The sequence below is a fragment of the Convolutriloba macropyga genome, chromosome 1, assembly GCF_964194025.1.
Source record: "Convolutriloba macropyga chromosome 1, txConMacr16.3, whole genome shotgun sequence".
Lineage (NCBI taxonomy): Eukaryota > Metazoa > Xenacoelomorpha > Acoela > Convolutidae > Convolutriloba > Convolutriloba macropyga.
In genome coordinates, this window is record NC_134468.1 from 48,103,602 (window position 1) to 48,118,275 (window position 14,674).

The 14,674-nt window shown below is 32.0% G+C and overlaps 1 protein-coding gene across 1 annotated transcript in view; it reads right to left on the reverse strand.

Annotated features, from left to right (window-relative positions):
• The window catches only part of LOC142339769 (uncharacterized), a 50,529-nt gene that overhangs the window by 21,414 nt on the left and 14,441 nt on the right, over window positions 1-14,674 (reverse strand). The window contains exon 2 of the mRNA XM_075390032.1: window positions 11,594-11,702. Within this exon, the coding sequence (XP_075246147.1) occupies window positions 11,594-11,702 (109 nt within the window). The remainder of the gene's footprint in view (window positions 1-11,593; window positions 11,703-14,674) is intronic.

Below are 14,674 nucleotides of genomic sequence, written 5' to 3' on the forward strand. Positions count from 1 at the left end.
AATTTTAGTTTTTAATTAAAAAACATGCCAGCAGTTTTACAAAATTTACCAAGTAACAAGCTACAGCGAGGTAAAAGCCCTTCACTGATTCTTGCACAATCCGTTCATTGTTGATTTATATTTGAATGGACGAGCTAATCAAGTATGCTAATTTGTAACAGTACATTCCTAGTGGACTATATAGACTTTGAAAGCTCTTAGTTTGAGCTTCTTTCAAAAAACACTTGTTTTAATTTTTTTCCCTACAAAAATCAAAAATAGCCGACAGGTTGCCGGAAAATAGCTGCGGTAGACGTTTGTGGCCCTCCATGAATTGAAACAACTAAAGAAATAAGACAGACAGATTAACACCAGTCCCTTAATAGACGACTAGACCTTTTGGTTAGAATCGGACTGTCATATTTATGAGACACATAAGCTCTATATGGATAAAGCCCTAAAGGAGCTATTTTCAAAATTCATATTCAAATTACAAATCAACATTAGAAATTAAAATTTTTGTTGAACTGAATATAACCAATGAAGATTTTAAACTCACTACCCAAAATCAGTTACCCAAGACAGCATCCTGATACATGGTTTTTACATAGAAATCTCAGCCAGATTTTAACAAAATAGAAACAATTCGTGCGAACTAATTTTCGAAAAGATGACGAAGTTCCGTAATGATAAATCAACGAATTCGGATCAACCATGAGCTCTATTTCTCGAAAGTATTTAGAAAAGACCTTTAGATAAAGTATAATTCAAAATGCTGTTCAAAACTGATTATTAAAATCATATCAGCATAAAACATACAAAGTTGTTTTTGTACCTCTTAGAACTAACGTTATTAATTAAAAAATATATTAGCAGTTTTACAAAATTTACAGAGTAACAAGCTACAGCGAGGTATAACCGCTTCGCTGATTCTTGCACAATTTGTACATTGTTGAAAATGAGCATCTGGTTAATATTTGTTTGAATGGACGAGCTAATCAAGTAAGCCATTTTGTAACCGTACAATCCTAAAAAAACTAAACTTTTTGATTGCTCCTAGTTGTAGCTTCCTTCAAAAAACACACTTGTTTAAATTTTTCCCCTTTATAACTAAAACATAGCCCGCAGATTGCCGGAAAATAGCCGCGACAGACGCTTGTGGCCTTCCAAGAATTGAAACAACAACAAAAAAAAGATAGAGATTGAACAAGAGTCCTTTAAAAGACCACTAGACTTTTTGGTTAGATTTGGACTGCCATTTTTATGAGACACATAGGCTCTATATAGAAAAAGCCCCAGTGGAGCTTTTTCAAGAATAATATTCAAATTAGAAATGACAAAATAAAGATTTTCAAAAATTCGAAATTAAATTTTTTGTTGAACTGAATACAACCAAAGAAGATTTTAAACTCACTACCCAAAATAAGCTACTCAAAACGGCAAACTGATGCATGGTTTTTACAAAATTCAGCCAGATTTAAAGGAAGTAGAAACAATTCGTGCGATCTACTTCTCGAAAATATGACAGTTTAAGTTCGGTAATGATAAATCAGAATTCGGATCAAGCATGATCTTTATTTTTGGAAAGCATACCGAAGATTCTTTTAGATGAAGTATTAATAAAAATGCTTTTCAAAAATGATTACTAAAACATTATCAGAATAATACAGTCTTAATACAAAGTTGTTTTTGTACCTCTTAGAACTTACATTTTTAGTTAAGAAAATACAAGCAGTTTTGCAAAATTTACCAAGTAACAAGCTACAGCGAGGTAAAACCCTTTCGCTGATTCTTGCACAATTTGTACATTGTTGAAACTACGCATCTGGTTTATATTTGAATGGGCGAGCTAATCAAGTAAGCTAAATTGTAACCGTACATTCCTAGTGAACTAAATAGACTTCTTGAGTGCTCCTAGTTGGAGCTTCTTTCAAAAAACACACTTGTTTGAAATTTTCCCCAGTATAACTAAAATACAGCCCACAGGTTGCCGGAAAATAGCCGCGACAGACGCTTGTGGCCTTCCAAGAATTGAAACAACAACAAAAAAAAGATAGAGATTGAACAAGAGTCCTTTAAAAGACCACTAGACTTTTTGGTTAGATTTGGACTGTCATTTTTATGAGACAAATTGGCTCTATATGGAAAAAACCCTAAAAGAGCTTTTTTCAAAATTCATATTCAAATTACAAATCAACATTCGAAATTAAATTTTTTGTTGAACTGAATACAACCAAAGAAGATTTTAAACTCACTACCCAAAATAAGCTACTCAAAACGGCAAACTGATGCATGGTTTTTACAAAAATCAGCCAGATTTAAAGGAAGTAGAAACAATTCGTGCGATCTACTTCTCGAAAATATGACAGTTTAAGTTCGGTAATGATAAATCAGAATTCGGATCAAGCATGATCTTTATTTTTGGAAAGCATACCGAAGATTCTTTTAGATGAAGTATTAATAAAAATGCTTTTCAAAAATGATTACTAAAACATTATCAGAATAATACAGTCTTAATACAAAGTTGTTTTTGTACCTCTTAGAACTTACATTTTTAGTTAAGAAAATACAAGCAGTTTTGCGAAATTTACCAAGTAACAAGCTACAGCGAGGTAAAACCCTTTCGCTGATTCTTGCACAATTTGTACATTGTTGAAACTACGCATCTGGTTTATATTTGAATGGGCGAGCTAATCAAGTAAGCTAAATTGTAACCGTACATTCCTAGTGAACTAAATAGACTTCTTGAGTGCTCCTAGTTGGAGCTTCTTTCAAAAAACACACTTGTTTGAAATTCTCCCCAGTATAACTAAAATACAGCCCACAGGTTGCCGGAAAATAGCCGCGACAGACGCTTGTGGCCTTCCAAGAATTGAAACAACAACAAAAAAAAGATAGAGATTGAACAAGAGTCCTTTAAAAGACCACTAGACTTTTTGCTTAGATTTGGACTGTCATTTTTATGAGACAAATTGGCTCTATATGGAAAAAACCCTAAAAGAGCTTTTTTCAAAATTCATATTCAAATTACAAATCAACATTCGGAATTAAATTTTTTGTTGAACTGAATACAACCAAAGAAGATTTTAAACTCACTACCCAAAATAAGCTACTCAAAACGGCAAACTGATGCATGGTTTTTACAAAAATCAGCCAGATTTAAAGGAAGTAGAAACAATTCGTGCGATCTACTTCTCGAAAATATGACAGTTTAAGTTCGGTAATGATAAATCCGAATTCGAATCAAGCATGATCTTTATTTTTGGAAAGCATACCGAAGATTCTTTTAGATTAATATAATTCTTTTCAAAAATGATTATTAAAACATTATCAGAAAAATACAGTCTTAATACAAAGTTATTTTTTTGCCTCTTAGAACTTACGTTTTTAATTAAGAAAATACCAGCAGTTTTACAAAAATTACCAAGTAACAAGTTACAGCGAGGTAAAACCCTTTCGCTGATTTTTGCACAATTTGTACATTGTTGAAAATACGCATCTGGTTTATATTTGAATGAGCGAGCTAATCAAGTAAGCTAATTTGTAACCGCACACTCCTAGTGAACTAAATGGACTGCTTTTGGAGTGCTCCTAAATGGAGATTCTTTCACAAAACACACTTGTTTCATTTTAATTTTCCATATATAATTAAAATATAGCCCGCAGGTTGCCAGAAAATAGCCGCGATAGACTTTTTTGTTAGATTTGGACTGTCATTTTTATGGGACACAAACGCTCGATAAGGAAACATCACCTAACGCAGCTTTTCGAAAATTAGTAATCGAAGTCAAAAATTCAATACTCTATTACTCAAGAACTAGGGCATATATGTTTGCCACTACTTAGATGCACACTATTGACCTTTAACTAGTAAATGTTCATGAAATTTAAAGTTCCTTGAGCGAGTTCAGAAGTCATTTTTTGAATGAGGTAAGTCACGAAATTGACCTAACAGCAGAAAAAATGACGTCACGCACACAAATTTTAACTGCAAAGCAGTAGAAATCACTGAAATTGAAAACTCAGTTCCAAGTCAGGACGCAAGAATCATCGATGGAGACGACAGATTAAAATTGCCGCTATCGCTTTGCTGCTATTAATTAATAAATAAAGGTAATAAAAATAAGGCTCCATTACCTTAATAAATTCCAAACATCAACCTATGTTATGGGAGCTTTAATGGAGAAACTTTAAATTCAGTTAAAAATTCTTTATAGTTTAAAAACAAGCTCCACGTCTCTTTACCCCAAATCAGTTCAATTCATGACATTCAGCACTCATAACTTAAAATATATACACGATAAAAAATAAGACCAGAAATATCAAGAAAAAACAATACTTAATTTGAATGACAAGGGAAAATTAGTTAAACTCAAAAAAATCAGGAATCAAAAATAGCTTGTTTCAGTAGACTAATTACAGTATAACGATCACACTCATTTTTCAGACCCCTTTTGAGGGGGGGGGGAACTAAATACTCAAATGGCTTTTATGTTCCGACAATTTTTGGCCGATGGATATATTCATCGTAGAGAGTTGAGACTAGTATCATTCTTCGTCTGGTATCATCATTGAAAGCTCGACCAGCGTAGAAAATGGAATTAAAAAGATTTTAATTTTCGTTTTTTACAGGGAATTATTGAGGTTTAAACTTTGGATAATAGAGTGAATTCCTTTGATTTTATTCACTTTTTCCCAAATTTTTGACAAAAATTTTGAAATTTTGTCAATTTGGCTAAAATTTGTTAAATTTTTGTAGGAAGATGTTGATAATTTTTAAAAAATTTGGACTATTCTTACTGCATTTTTTTGTCAAAAATTCTGGCTAAATATTTCAAAATTCAGTCTTTCATAAAAAACAAAACCGCACGAAACAAGTTTCTTTAGACCACTTTGATTAAATTTTCAGGAAGTACACACCCAAACACTACTAATATAATCTTTGTAGGCTCAAAGGGGGACAATTTCTACTTCAACTTCCGTTGAGAGTGCTCTGTAATTAAAACTTTACTCATTCATTATCAAAAACTCAGCATTTGTCTTGATTTTTAACTAACAAATTATCTACATCTATAATATTTGAATAAATAAATATTCCTAATGGACGCACAACAATAGCAGGGCTAGTTTTGGACCAATCGTGGACAGTTACAACCCAAAAATAATTCGGATTGTAATCAGTCGGCCTTTTTTATATTAAATTAGCCGATCTCTTTTTAAAGAACAGAGCATTTCAATCAAAGCTCAGAAGTGAAAGGTCCAATTGCCTTCCTATGCAGCTCCAAATTAATGCATCTAGTATTTTACTTGAACGCTTATGGTCGTTTTGACTTTCAAAAAAAAATTTGACTTTTTAAATAATGGCTGATTAAATTTTGCCTATTTTCTTAGTTTTGTCAACTTGTAGCTTAATGTCAGCAAAAAAAGCTTCTTCTTTTCTTCTTTTTACTGATTTAAGATTTAATCTCTATTGCGGCTTTACGCCTTAAGTTATGGTTTTCTGGCTTTGATACTACTAGATTTCACATTTCTTTTTAAAATTTTTAGGTAATTGCCAATTTTTCACGTTTTATAGTTTTGTTACATTATCACGTTATTGACAGTTCATACATCACACTATTGGAGTTCCAAAATAAGGCAAAATTGATATTAAAATCCTTAAGGATAAAAATTATGGTTTTAACTGGTTTTAACTAAAATCAAGAATGGTTTTAACTAAAATCAAGAATCAAAAATAGCTTCTTTCAGTAGACTAATTACAGTATAACGCTCAAACTCATTTTTCCGACCCCTTTTGAGGGGGAACTGTATACTCAAATGGGTTTTTTCTGTTCAGACAATTTTGGCCGACGGATAGATATATTTTGGCCAATGGATATTGAGACTAGTATCATTCGTCGTCTGGTATCATCATTGAAAGCTCGTCCAGCGTAGAAAGAGGAATTAAAAAGATTTTTTTAATTTTCATTTTTACAGGGAATTATTGAGGTTTAAACTTTTGATAAAATAGAGTGAACTCCGTTGATTTTATTCACTTTTCCGGAATTTTTTACTAAAATTTCGTCAATTTTGCAATTTGAAATTTTTGTAAGAAGGTGTTGTTTATTTCATTTCTAAATAAAACGAATATTGTGGACTATTTATACTTAATTTTTTTTGAAAAAAAATTCTGGCTAAATATTTCAAAATTCAGTCTTTTTCATATGAAACAGTACGAAACAAGTTTCTTTCGTTAACTTTGATTAAATTTGCAGGAAGTACACACCCAAACACCACTAATATAATCTTTGTAGACTCGAAATGGGGCTATTTCCACTTCAACTTGCGTTGAGAGTGCTCTGTAATTAAAACTTTGCCATTTTGCTAACGTTACTCATTCATTATCAAAAACGCAGCATTTGTTTTGATTTTTAACTAACAAATTATCTACATCTATAATATTTGAATGAATAAATATTCCTAATGGACGCACAACAAAAGCAGGGCTAGTTTTGGACCAATCGTGGACTGTTACAACACAAAAATAATTCGGATTGTAATCAGTCGGCCTTTTTTATATTAAATTAGCCGATCTTTTTTTAAAGAACAGAGCATTTCAATCAAAGCTCAGTAGTGAAAGGTCCAATTGCCTTCCTATGCAGCTCCAAATTAATGCATCTAGTATTTTACTTGAAAGCTTATGGTCGTTTTGACTTTCAAAAAAATTTTGACTTTTCAAATAATGGTTGATTAAATTTTGCCTATTTTTTTCTTAGTTTTGTCAACTTGTAGCCTAATGTCAGCAAAAAAAAGCTTCTTCTTTTCTTCTTTTTACTGATTAAAGATTTAATCTCTATTGCGGCTTTACGCCTTAAGTTATGGTTTTCTGGCTTTGATACTACTAGATTTCACATTTCTCTTAAAATTTATAGGTAATTGCCAATTTTTCACGTTTTCTAGTTTTGTTACATTATCACGTTATTGACAGTTCATACATCACACTATTGGAGTTCCAAAATAAGGCAAAATTGATATTAAAATCCTTAAAGATAAAAATTATGGTTTTAACTGGTTTTAACTAAAATCAAGAATGGTTTTAACTAAAATCAAGAATCAAAAATAGCTTCTTTCAGTAGACTAATTACAGTATAACGCTCAAACTCATTTTTCCGACCCCTTTTGAGGGGGGAACTGTATACTCAAATGGGTTTTTTTTGTTCAGACAATTTTGGCCGACGGATAGATATATTTTGGCCAATGGATATTGAGACTAGTATCATTCGTCGTCTGGTATCATCATTGAAAGCTCGTCCAGCGTAAAGAGGAATTAAAAAGATTTTTTTAATTTTCATTTTTACAGGTAATTATTGAGGCTTAAACTTTTGATAAAATAGAGTGAACTCCGTTGATTTTATTCACTTTTCCGGAATTTTTTACTAAAATTTCGTCAATTTTGCAATTTGAAATTTTTGTAAGAAGGTGTTGTTTATTTCATTTCTAAATAAAACAAATATTGTGGACTATTTTTACTTAATTTTTTTTTTTAAAAAAAATTCTGACTTTCAAAATTCAGTCTTTTTCATAAGAAAAAGCACGAAATAAGTTTCTTTCGTTCACTTTGATTAAATTTGCAGGAAGTACACACCCAAACACCACTAATATAATCTTTGTAGACTCGAAATGGGGCTATTTCTACTTCAACTTGCGTTGAGAGTGCTCTGTAATTAAAACTTTGGCATTTTTTGCTAACTTTACTCATTCACTATCAAAAACGCAGCATTTGTTTTGATTTTTAATTAACTAATTATCTAAATCTATAATATTTGAATAAATAAATATTCCCAATGGACGCACAACAATAGCAGGGCTAGTTTTGGACCAATCGTGGACTGTTACAACCCAAAAACAATTCGGATTGTAATCAGTTGGCCTTTTTTATATTAAATTAATCGATCTTTTTTTAAAGAACAGAGCATTTCAATCAAAGCTGAGTAGTGAAAGGTCCAATTGCCTTCCTATGCAGCTCCAAATTAATGCATCTAGTATTTTACTTGAAAGCTTATGGTCGTTTTGACTTTTAAAAAATATTTGACTTTTAAAAAAATAATGGTTTATTAAATTTTGCCTATTTTTTTCTTAATCTTGTCAACTTGTAGCTTATCGTCAGCCAAGAAAAAAAGCTTCTTCTTTTTACAGATTTAAGATTTAATCTCTATTGCGGTTTTACGCCTTAAGTTATGGTTTTCTGGCTTTGATACTACTAGATTTCAAATTTTTTATTTTTAGGCAATTGCCAATTTTTCACGTTTTCTAGTTTTGTTACATTATCACGTTATTGACAGTTCATACATCACACTATTGGAGTTCCAAAATAAGGCAAAATTGATATTAAAATCCTTAAAGATAAAAATTATGGTTTTAACTGGTTTTAACTAAAAGCAAGAATGGTTTTAACTAAAATCAAGAATCAAAAATAGCTTCTTTCAGTAGACTAATTACAGTATAACGCTCAAACTCATTTTTCCGACCCCTTTTGAGGGGGGAACTGTATACTCAAATGGGTTTTTTTTTGTTCAGACAATTTTGGCCGACGGATAGATATATTTTGGCCAATGGATATTGAGACTAGTATCATTCGTCGTCTGGTATCATCATTGAAAGCTCGTCCAGCGTAGAAAGTGGAATTAAAAAGATTTTTTTAATTTTCATTTTTACAGGGAATTATTGTGGTTTAAACTTTTGATAAAATAGAGTGAACTCCGTTGATTTTATTCACTTTTCCGGAATTTTTTACTAAAATTTCGTCAATTTTGCAAGTTGAAATTTTTGTAAGAAGGTGTTATTTATTTCATTTCTAAATAAAACAAATATTGTGGACTATTTTTACTTAATTTTTTTTTTGAAAAAAATTCTGACTAAATATTTCAAAATTCAGTCTTTTTCATAAGAAAAAGCACGAAATAAGTTTCTTTCGTTCACTTTGATTAAATTTGCAGTAAGTACACACCCAAACACCACTAATATAATCTTTGTAGGCTCGAAATGGGGCTATTTCTACTTCAACTTGCGTTGAGAGTGCTCTGTAATTAAAACTTTGCCATTTTTTGCTAACTTTACTCATTCATTATCAAAAACGCAGCATTTGTTTTGATTTTTAATTAACAAATTATCTACATCTATAATATTTGAATAAATAAATATTCCCAATGGACGCACAACAATAGCAGGGCTAGTTTTGGACCAAGCGTGGACTGTTACAACCCAAAAATAATTCGGATTGTAATCAGTCGGCCTTTTTTAAATTAGATTAGTTGATCTTTTTTAAGAACAGAGCATTTCAATCAAAGCTCAGTAGTGAAAGCTCCAATTGCCTTCCTAAGCAGCTCCAAATTGATGCATCTAGTACTTTACTTGAAAACTTATGGTCGTTTTGACTTTAAAAAAATATTTGACTTTTAAATAAATAATGGTTTATTAAATTTTGCCCATTTTTTTCTTAATCTTGTCAACTTGTAGCTTATCGTCAGCCAAGAAAAAAAAGCTTCTTCTTTTTACAGATTTAAGATTTAATCTCTATTGCGGTTTTACGCCTTAAGTTATGGTTTTCTGGCTTTGATACTACTAGATTTCACATTTTTTTATTTTTAGGTAATTGCCCATTTTTCACGTTTTTTAGTTTTGTTACGTTATCACGTTATTGACAGTTCATACATCACATTATTTGAGTTCCAAAATAAGGCAAATTGATATTAAAATCCTTAAAGATAAAGATAAGGGTTTTAACTGCTTCAACACTACTTTCTCGAAGTATTCAATTGAAATTCTTAATTTTGTCTTTAACTGTCGTTTTGTTTTTGTCTCTTCATTCGTTTGCAATTTCCTGTACAATGACCCGATTTCATTGGTTTTGAATGGAGGAATAGATGAGCGAATGTTCTGATATTCGTAGATAGCTGATGGCTTTCATGACTTTGAGAACAATATTTTTCCAAAATAAAAAAAAAAACACTATAATTTCGCAATTTTTTTTCCTTTTATTGTCTGTTTCTTATCCAGTCTTGTTAAATTCATGACAAATATGACATCATTGGTGTCAAGGAAAGGTGTCGAAAGGGGTTGGCGTCATAAAATCTAATGTTTTTAAAGGATTCGTTATGACTTTACTGGCTTCAACACGAGTTTTTCACAAAAAAAAAAGTAAACTAATTTTTGATTTTTGTCATATTTGAGGTTCTTTTTGTGGACGTAAGACATATCAAGCAACTCTCAAGGGGTTCCTTTGGAAGAATCAACGAACACAATTAATTATTTTTTTTTGTAATTAATGGCTTCTTTGGAAATAATTTTTTTTCAAAAAAAAGTATTACCTAATTTTGCCTTTTTCTTTTTGTCTACTTGTTATCTGGTTTCATTAATGGGAGGTCTCATACTACATTATTGGTGTTCAAAAATTCTGGATAACTGCAGGTCTCAAGGGCTTCCTGTGGAATAATGGACGAATCTCTTCAATTTTTTCTTTTTGTAATTAATGGCTTTCATGTCTTTTCAAAACAATAAATTTTTTTCAAAACAAGTATTACATAATTTTGCATTTTTTCTTTTTTGTCTAATTGTTGCTTATTTTAATTAATGAGCGGCCACATAATACATTATCGGTGTTCGACGAAGGTGCAATTGAACATATTTTGGGGGCCTAAGTATGGCTTTACGGCTTCGAAAGCGTTTTCTGGCAAGTTCTAGTCGATTTTTTGTTGGTTGTCTCTTTGTTGTTCTTTTTGTAACCTCATAAAAAATTGATTACCGACAGATCTTAATTCTCTCTCATGGAAGCATTTTAACCGCAAACCTATGGAATATTTTAGTTCATTTCTAATGGTTCTCATTACTTGTTTTTAATTACAATCAATTGTTTTTAAAAAAATCAGCAAATTTTTCAACTTTACTGTTTTTGTTCTTTATTGTCTAATTGTTGCCAAACCTTATTATGGACTGCTCCCATATCTTTTCTAGTGAATTACAAGTTATTTTGTTTAGTTTCAGTTTTATCTGACGCTATTTTAACTTCGTTATTAAGTTTATTAAAACGGAAAGTTTCTGATGTAATTAATTTTTGTTGTTGTTGTTGTTTGATTTTGCTGTTCGCCTTGACTCGCTTTCTTAATATTGACATATTACAGCAATCTAATGCATCATTTTTTACGCCAATGAGTTGTTTGCTTTGGAGGCTATGTTTCCGTTCATACACCAATTTTTTTTGAGAAATACTTGAATTTTCGGGTTTTTCTATCTGTTCCTCATTTGGTAGACAACTATGGATTATGCAAAATTGTGGATGAGCGGGGTCAGAACCTTATGTGCAATCGCACATTACCGAGCATCCTTGCTTTTAATAAATAATTTTAAGAAACCTGACGAAAATTGAGCAAATATTGCGTTTCAGTAGTACAAGTAAATTGACCTATTGTGAACTGTCATAAAATGAATTATTTCAAAATGCTATGAAAAGGTAACTATCATTCATGAGTGATCAGAGCAAATAATCAAATCAGCAGCTCTAAATTTGAGTTCAGACAAGCTATATTTCAGCATCGCAATTGATGCGAAGAACTATGTCACCAAGATTCACTGTACTCACTTGCAGATGAAAGTTGTTCGAGGAAATGTAGATATTTAGTCTGTTGGTGCCACAGCTTTTTTATTTCTTCACTGTTCAGCTGCAAAATTTCTTCGTCTGACCGGGAAACCTAAAACATGATTCGTTGCAAATTTCTCGCTTCAATTGTCAAGTCAAAACACCAGCCGACCGATGCGTAATAAAACGTATTGATTCGTGAGAGTTCAGCTTCTATCAGCATTAAAAAGCTTTCGTTGGAACTAATCATCAGAGCACCTGATGAAATTTTGACCACAACCGTTTAAATTTATCGCCGTTTTAAAACATATGGAACTATTTAAAGGTGCACAAAATGTCAGAGCGAAAACAAACATTCTAATTCTCAACTTCAAGCAACTCCAGAAAAAGTTCTAAAATATAATTATACAACCTCGATAGCAAAAAACCTATAAAAATTACAACCAAGTCCGTTTAAAACAAAGAAAACTTCATGAAAAAGGGACCTGAGAACTTGTAACTCCGATATTAATCGAGCTCCCAAAATTAAATTTAACAAAAAGTCCTGGTAACGAGTGTCCGTACATAATATTCCACCTCGCATCATCAAAATTTTGTTTAAATAACTACGAAATTGAACTTCCAGGGCAAAATCAAAATTAATTAACATTTAGTAAACTATTTGGATCCTGCATACCAAATTATTTAATGTAGTTTTTAATTACATGGAGACTGACTGATAAAAAGGCAATTCATCAGACTTTATACTAAAAAACCTAAATACACACCAAAAACACAGCAGCCTCCACAAATCTCTCAGCAGAACAAGACATTTGTACTTATACAGACAAGTGCTTCTCAAAGATCAATAATCTGACTTACAATTTCATGGCAAAAATCAGCAACATAATTGTATACTGCTTTTGTGAAAATAATGCAAAAGACAAAATTACGACGTCTGGCATATTTCAACATCAAACACATGACGCCTTTGAATTGATATTTCAGCCTATATACTTTGTAAATAGCAAATATCAAGAGAGAAAATTCAAAATATTAAAAAACATGATTTTAATCTTGATAAACGAGTGAAAACAAGACAGCTGAAAGCAAGTTCTCTAGCATAGCCCGCAGATTGCCGGAAAAGAGCCGCCGTTGACTTGCTTGATGCACATCAGGACTGAGGCAGAAAAGGAAAAAAAGCAGAGTCAAATTGACCAATTTATTTTGTTTTTTTTTTTTAGTTTCAAAAAATGTTCTAATTTGGCGTGCAGTTTCAGTAAGATTCTGAAACTATATTTAATTCAGCTTCTATACTGAAAACTAACAAACTTAATGCCGATATCAGCTAGTAAACACTCTAATGAAATTTTATACCTCTAATATACTTACTGTCTTGCTTATCTTTTGTGTTAGTTTAAACGTAAATAAAGTTTTGTCAAATTGTTTTGTATAATTTCTAAAGAGTGGTCTAAGTTATTCGAACGGTGGGAACTGACAGCTCAAGATATAACCTGCTTTTTCAAATATAAATAAAAGTAACTTTCTTTTGAGTCACATTCTCTGGGTTATAAATTCTGTTCTCTATTTTCAATGATTGAAGGTTATTTCGTTAAGAATGTAAGGTCATCATAAGTAATGTTAAGATTTCATAAGAGCAATACAATCTGTTTATTTAATTTACATCGGTTTATTTAAACTAATTCAATAACTTCATATGAAAGCACTGGCGTAGTAGAGGGCATAATATGTATGAGAAAATCAAGGCTATTAAATCAAATGGAGTCTTTACTTTAAAAGTTAAAAGATAAATTGCACATATAAATATTCAGGATGTCACACAACGCTGCTTTTTGAAAATTTTCACTGAAAATTTTACAGGATCATCACCAGATAAATAGGATCAAGTTTATAGGACAGTGACGGGGAAGGCCGCCCAATTTAAGGGTTTTCATAAGGTTTAGCAATAATGAGAGCAGTTAAAACTCAGAGCACATTTGGGTTTTAGGTAAAATCAAGCTTGTTTATGAGGGGCTGTTTATAAGGTATGAGTTAAAGAATTATCACATGTTAAGGTTAAGCAGTTAAGTAGATGTTTCTGCCAATTCAATAGTGTCGTCAATTGGGTTATCTTCTCGTTCAGTTTTTGCGAGGGAATTTCTCGATGTGTTAAGTTGCTGACTGCTTGTCACAGATCGCGAGTGTACAAAGTCCTTAGGCTGTCAGTACTGACAGGGCATCTTTCCAATTGTGGGCACTCTTCCGCACTGCTTACTTATGTCCACTCGCTATAGTGACAACCAGGTTCAGTGGTACTTTCGATTTGTCATGAGTCAAAAAGCTTGGTAATAAACGTTTGAAAATCGCGAATCTGTGATAAAAATACATGGCTAGGCCGTGGAGGATGAGATTTCCGATGAACACAATTAATATCAAAGTTAGTGAAAGCATAATCGGGACGTACGTTTCAAGCTTATTTGTCAGCAGTTTCATTTTGTGAGCAATTGGTTTTGCAATGGCGTCAAGTTGTTCTAGTCCGATTAATTCAGAGCTTTTTGGTAACTTTTTCTTTGCTGTTTTTAACATAGCAACGTTTGCATCTACTGTGGAAACATAGCAGATCAATCCTGATATGTCTAAGATAGCTGAGCTGATATGTTTTCGCAACTTTGAAGGTCAGCTCTGATTCCTATGTATTTGCTAATTAGCTGAGTGCCGCACTCCAATGTGATAAAAAAAGACACTAGTTGCATCCTGGGTGCTCGATACTTCTTGGCAAATTGTCACTTCTGATATAATTTCGAAGAGAGAATGTCTTTCAAGCGCATGCGATGAGCTATATACCGTATCCAAGATTAGTTGCCTTTTCTGGCGTAGGCAGTGTTACTTTTTCTGTGACACAAACTGTGAGGTCAGTTATTGAGCTATGGAAGTAGAGGGTGGCCAGAAAAGATGAATGTTCCAAGTGCGTTTCCATAGATTCATGACATATTTGATATCTTGATGATCTGATGCAGTTTGAATATTGTTGTTCAGTTAATACCGTAGTTTCCATCGAATCTACGGAGATGGCCAAGTATGGCACTCTGTGACCCATCTCAAGGC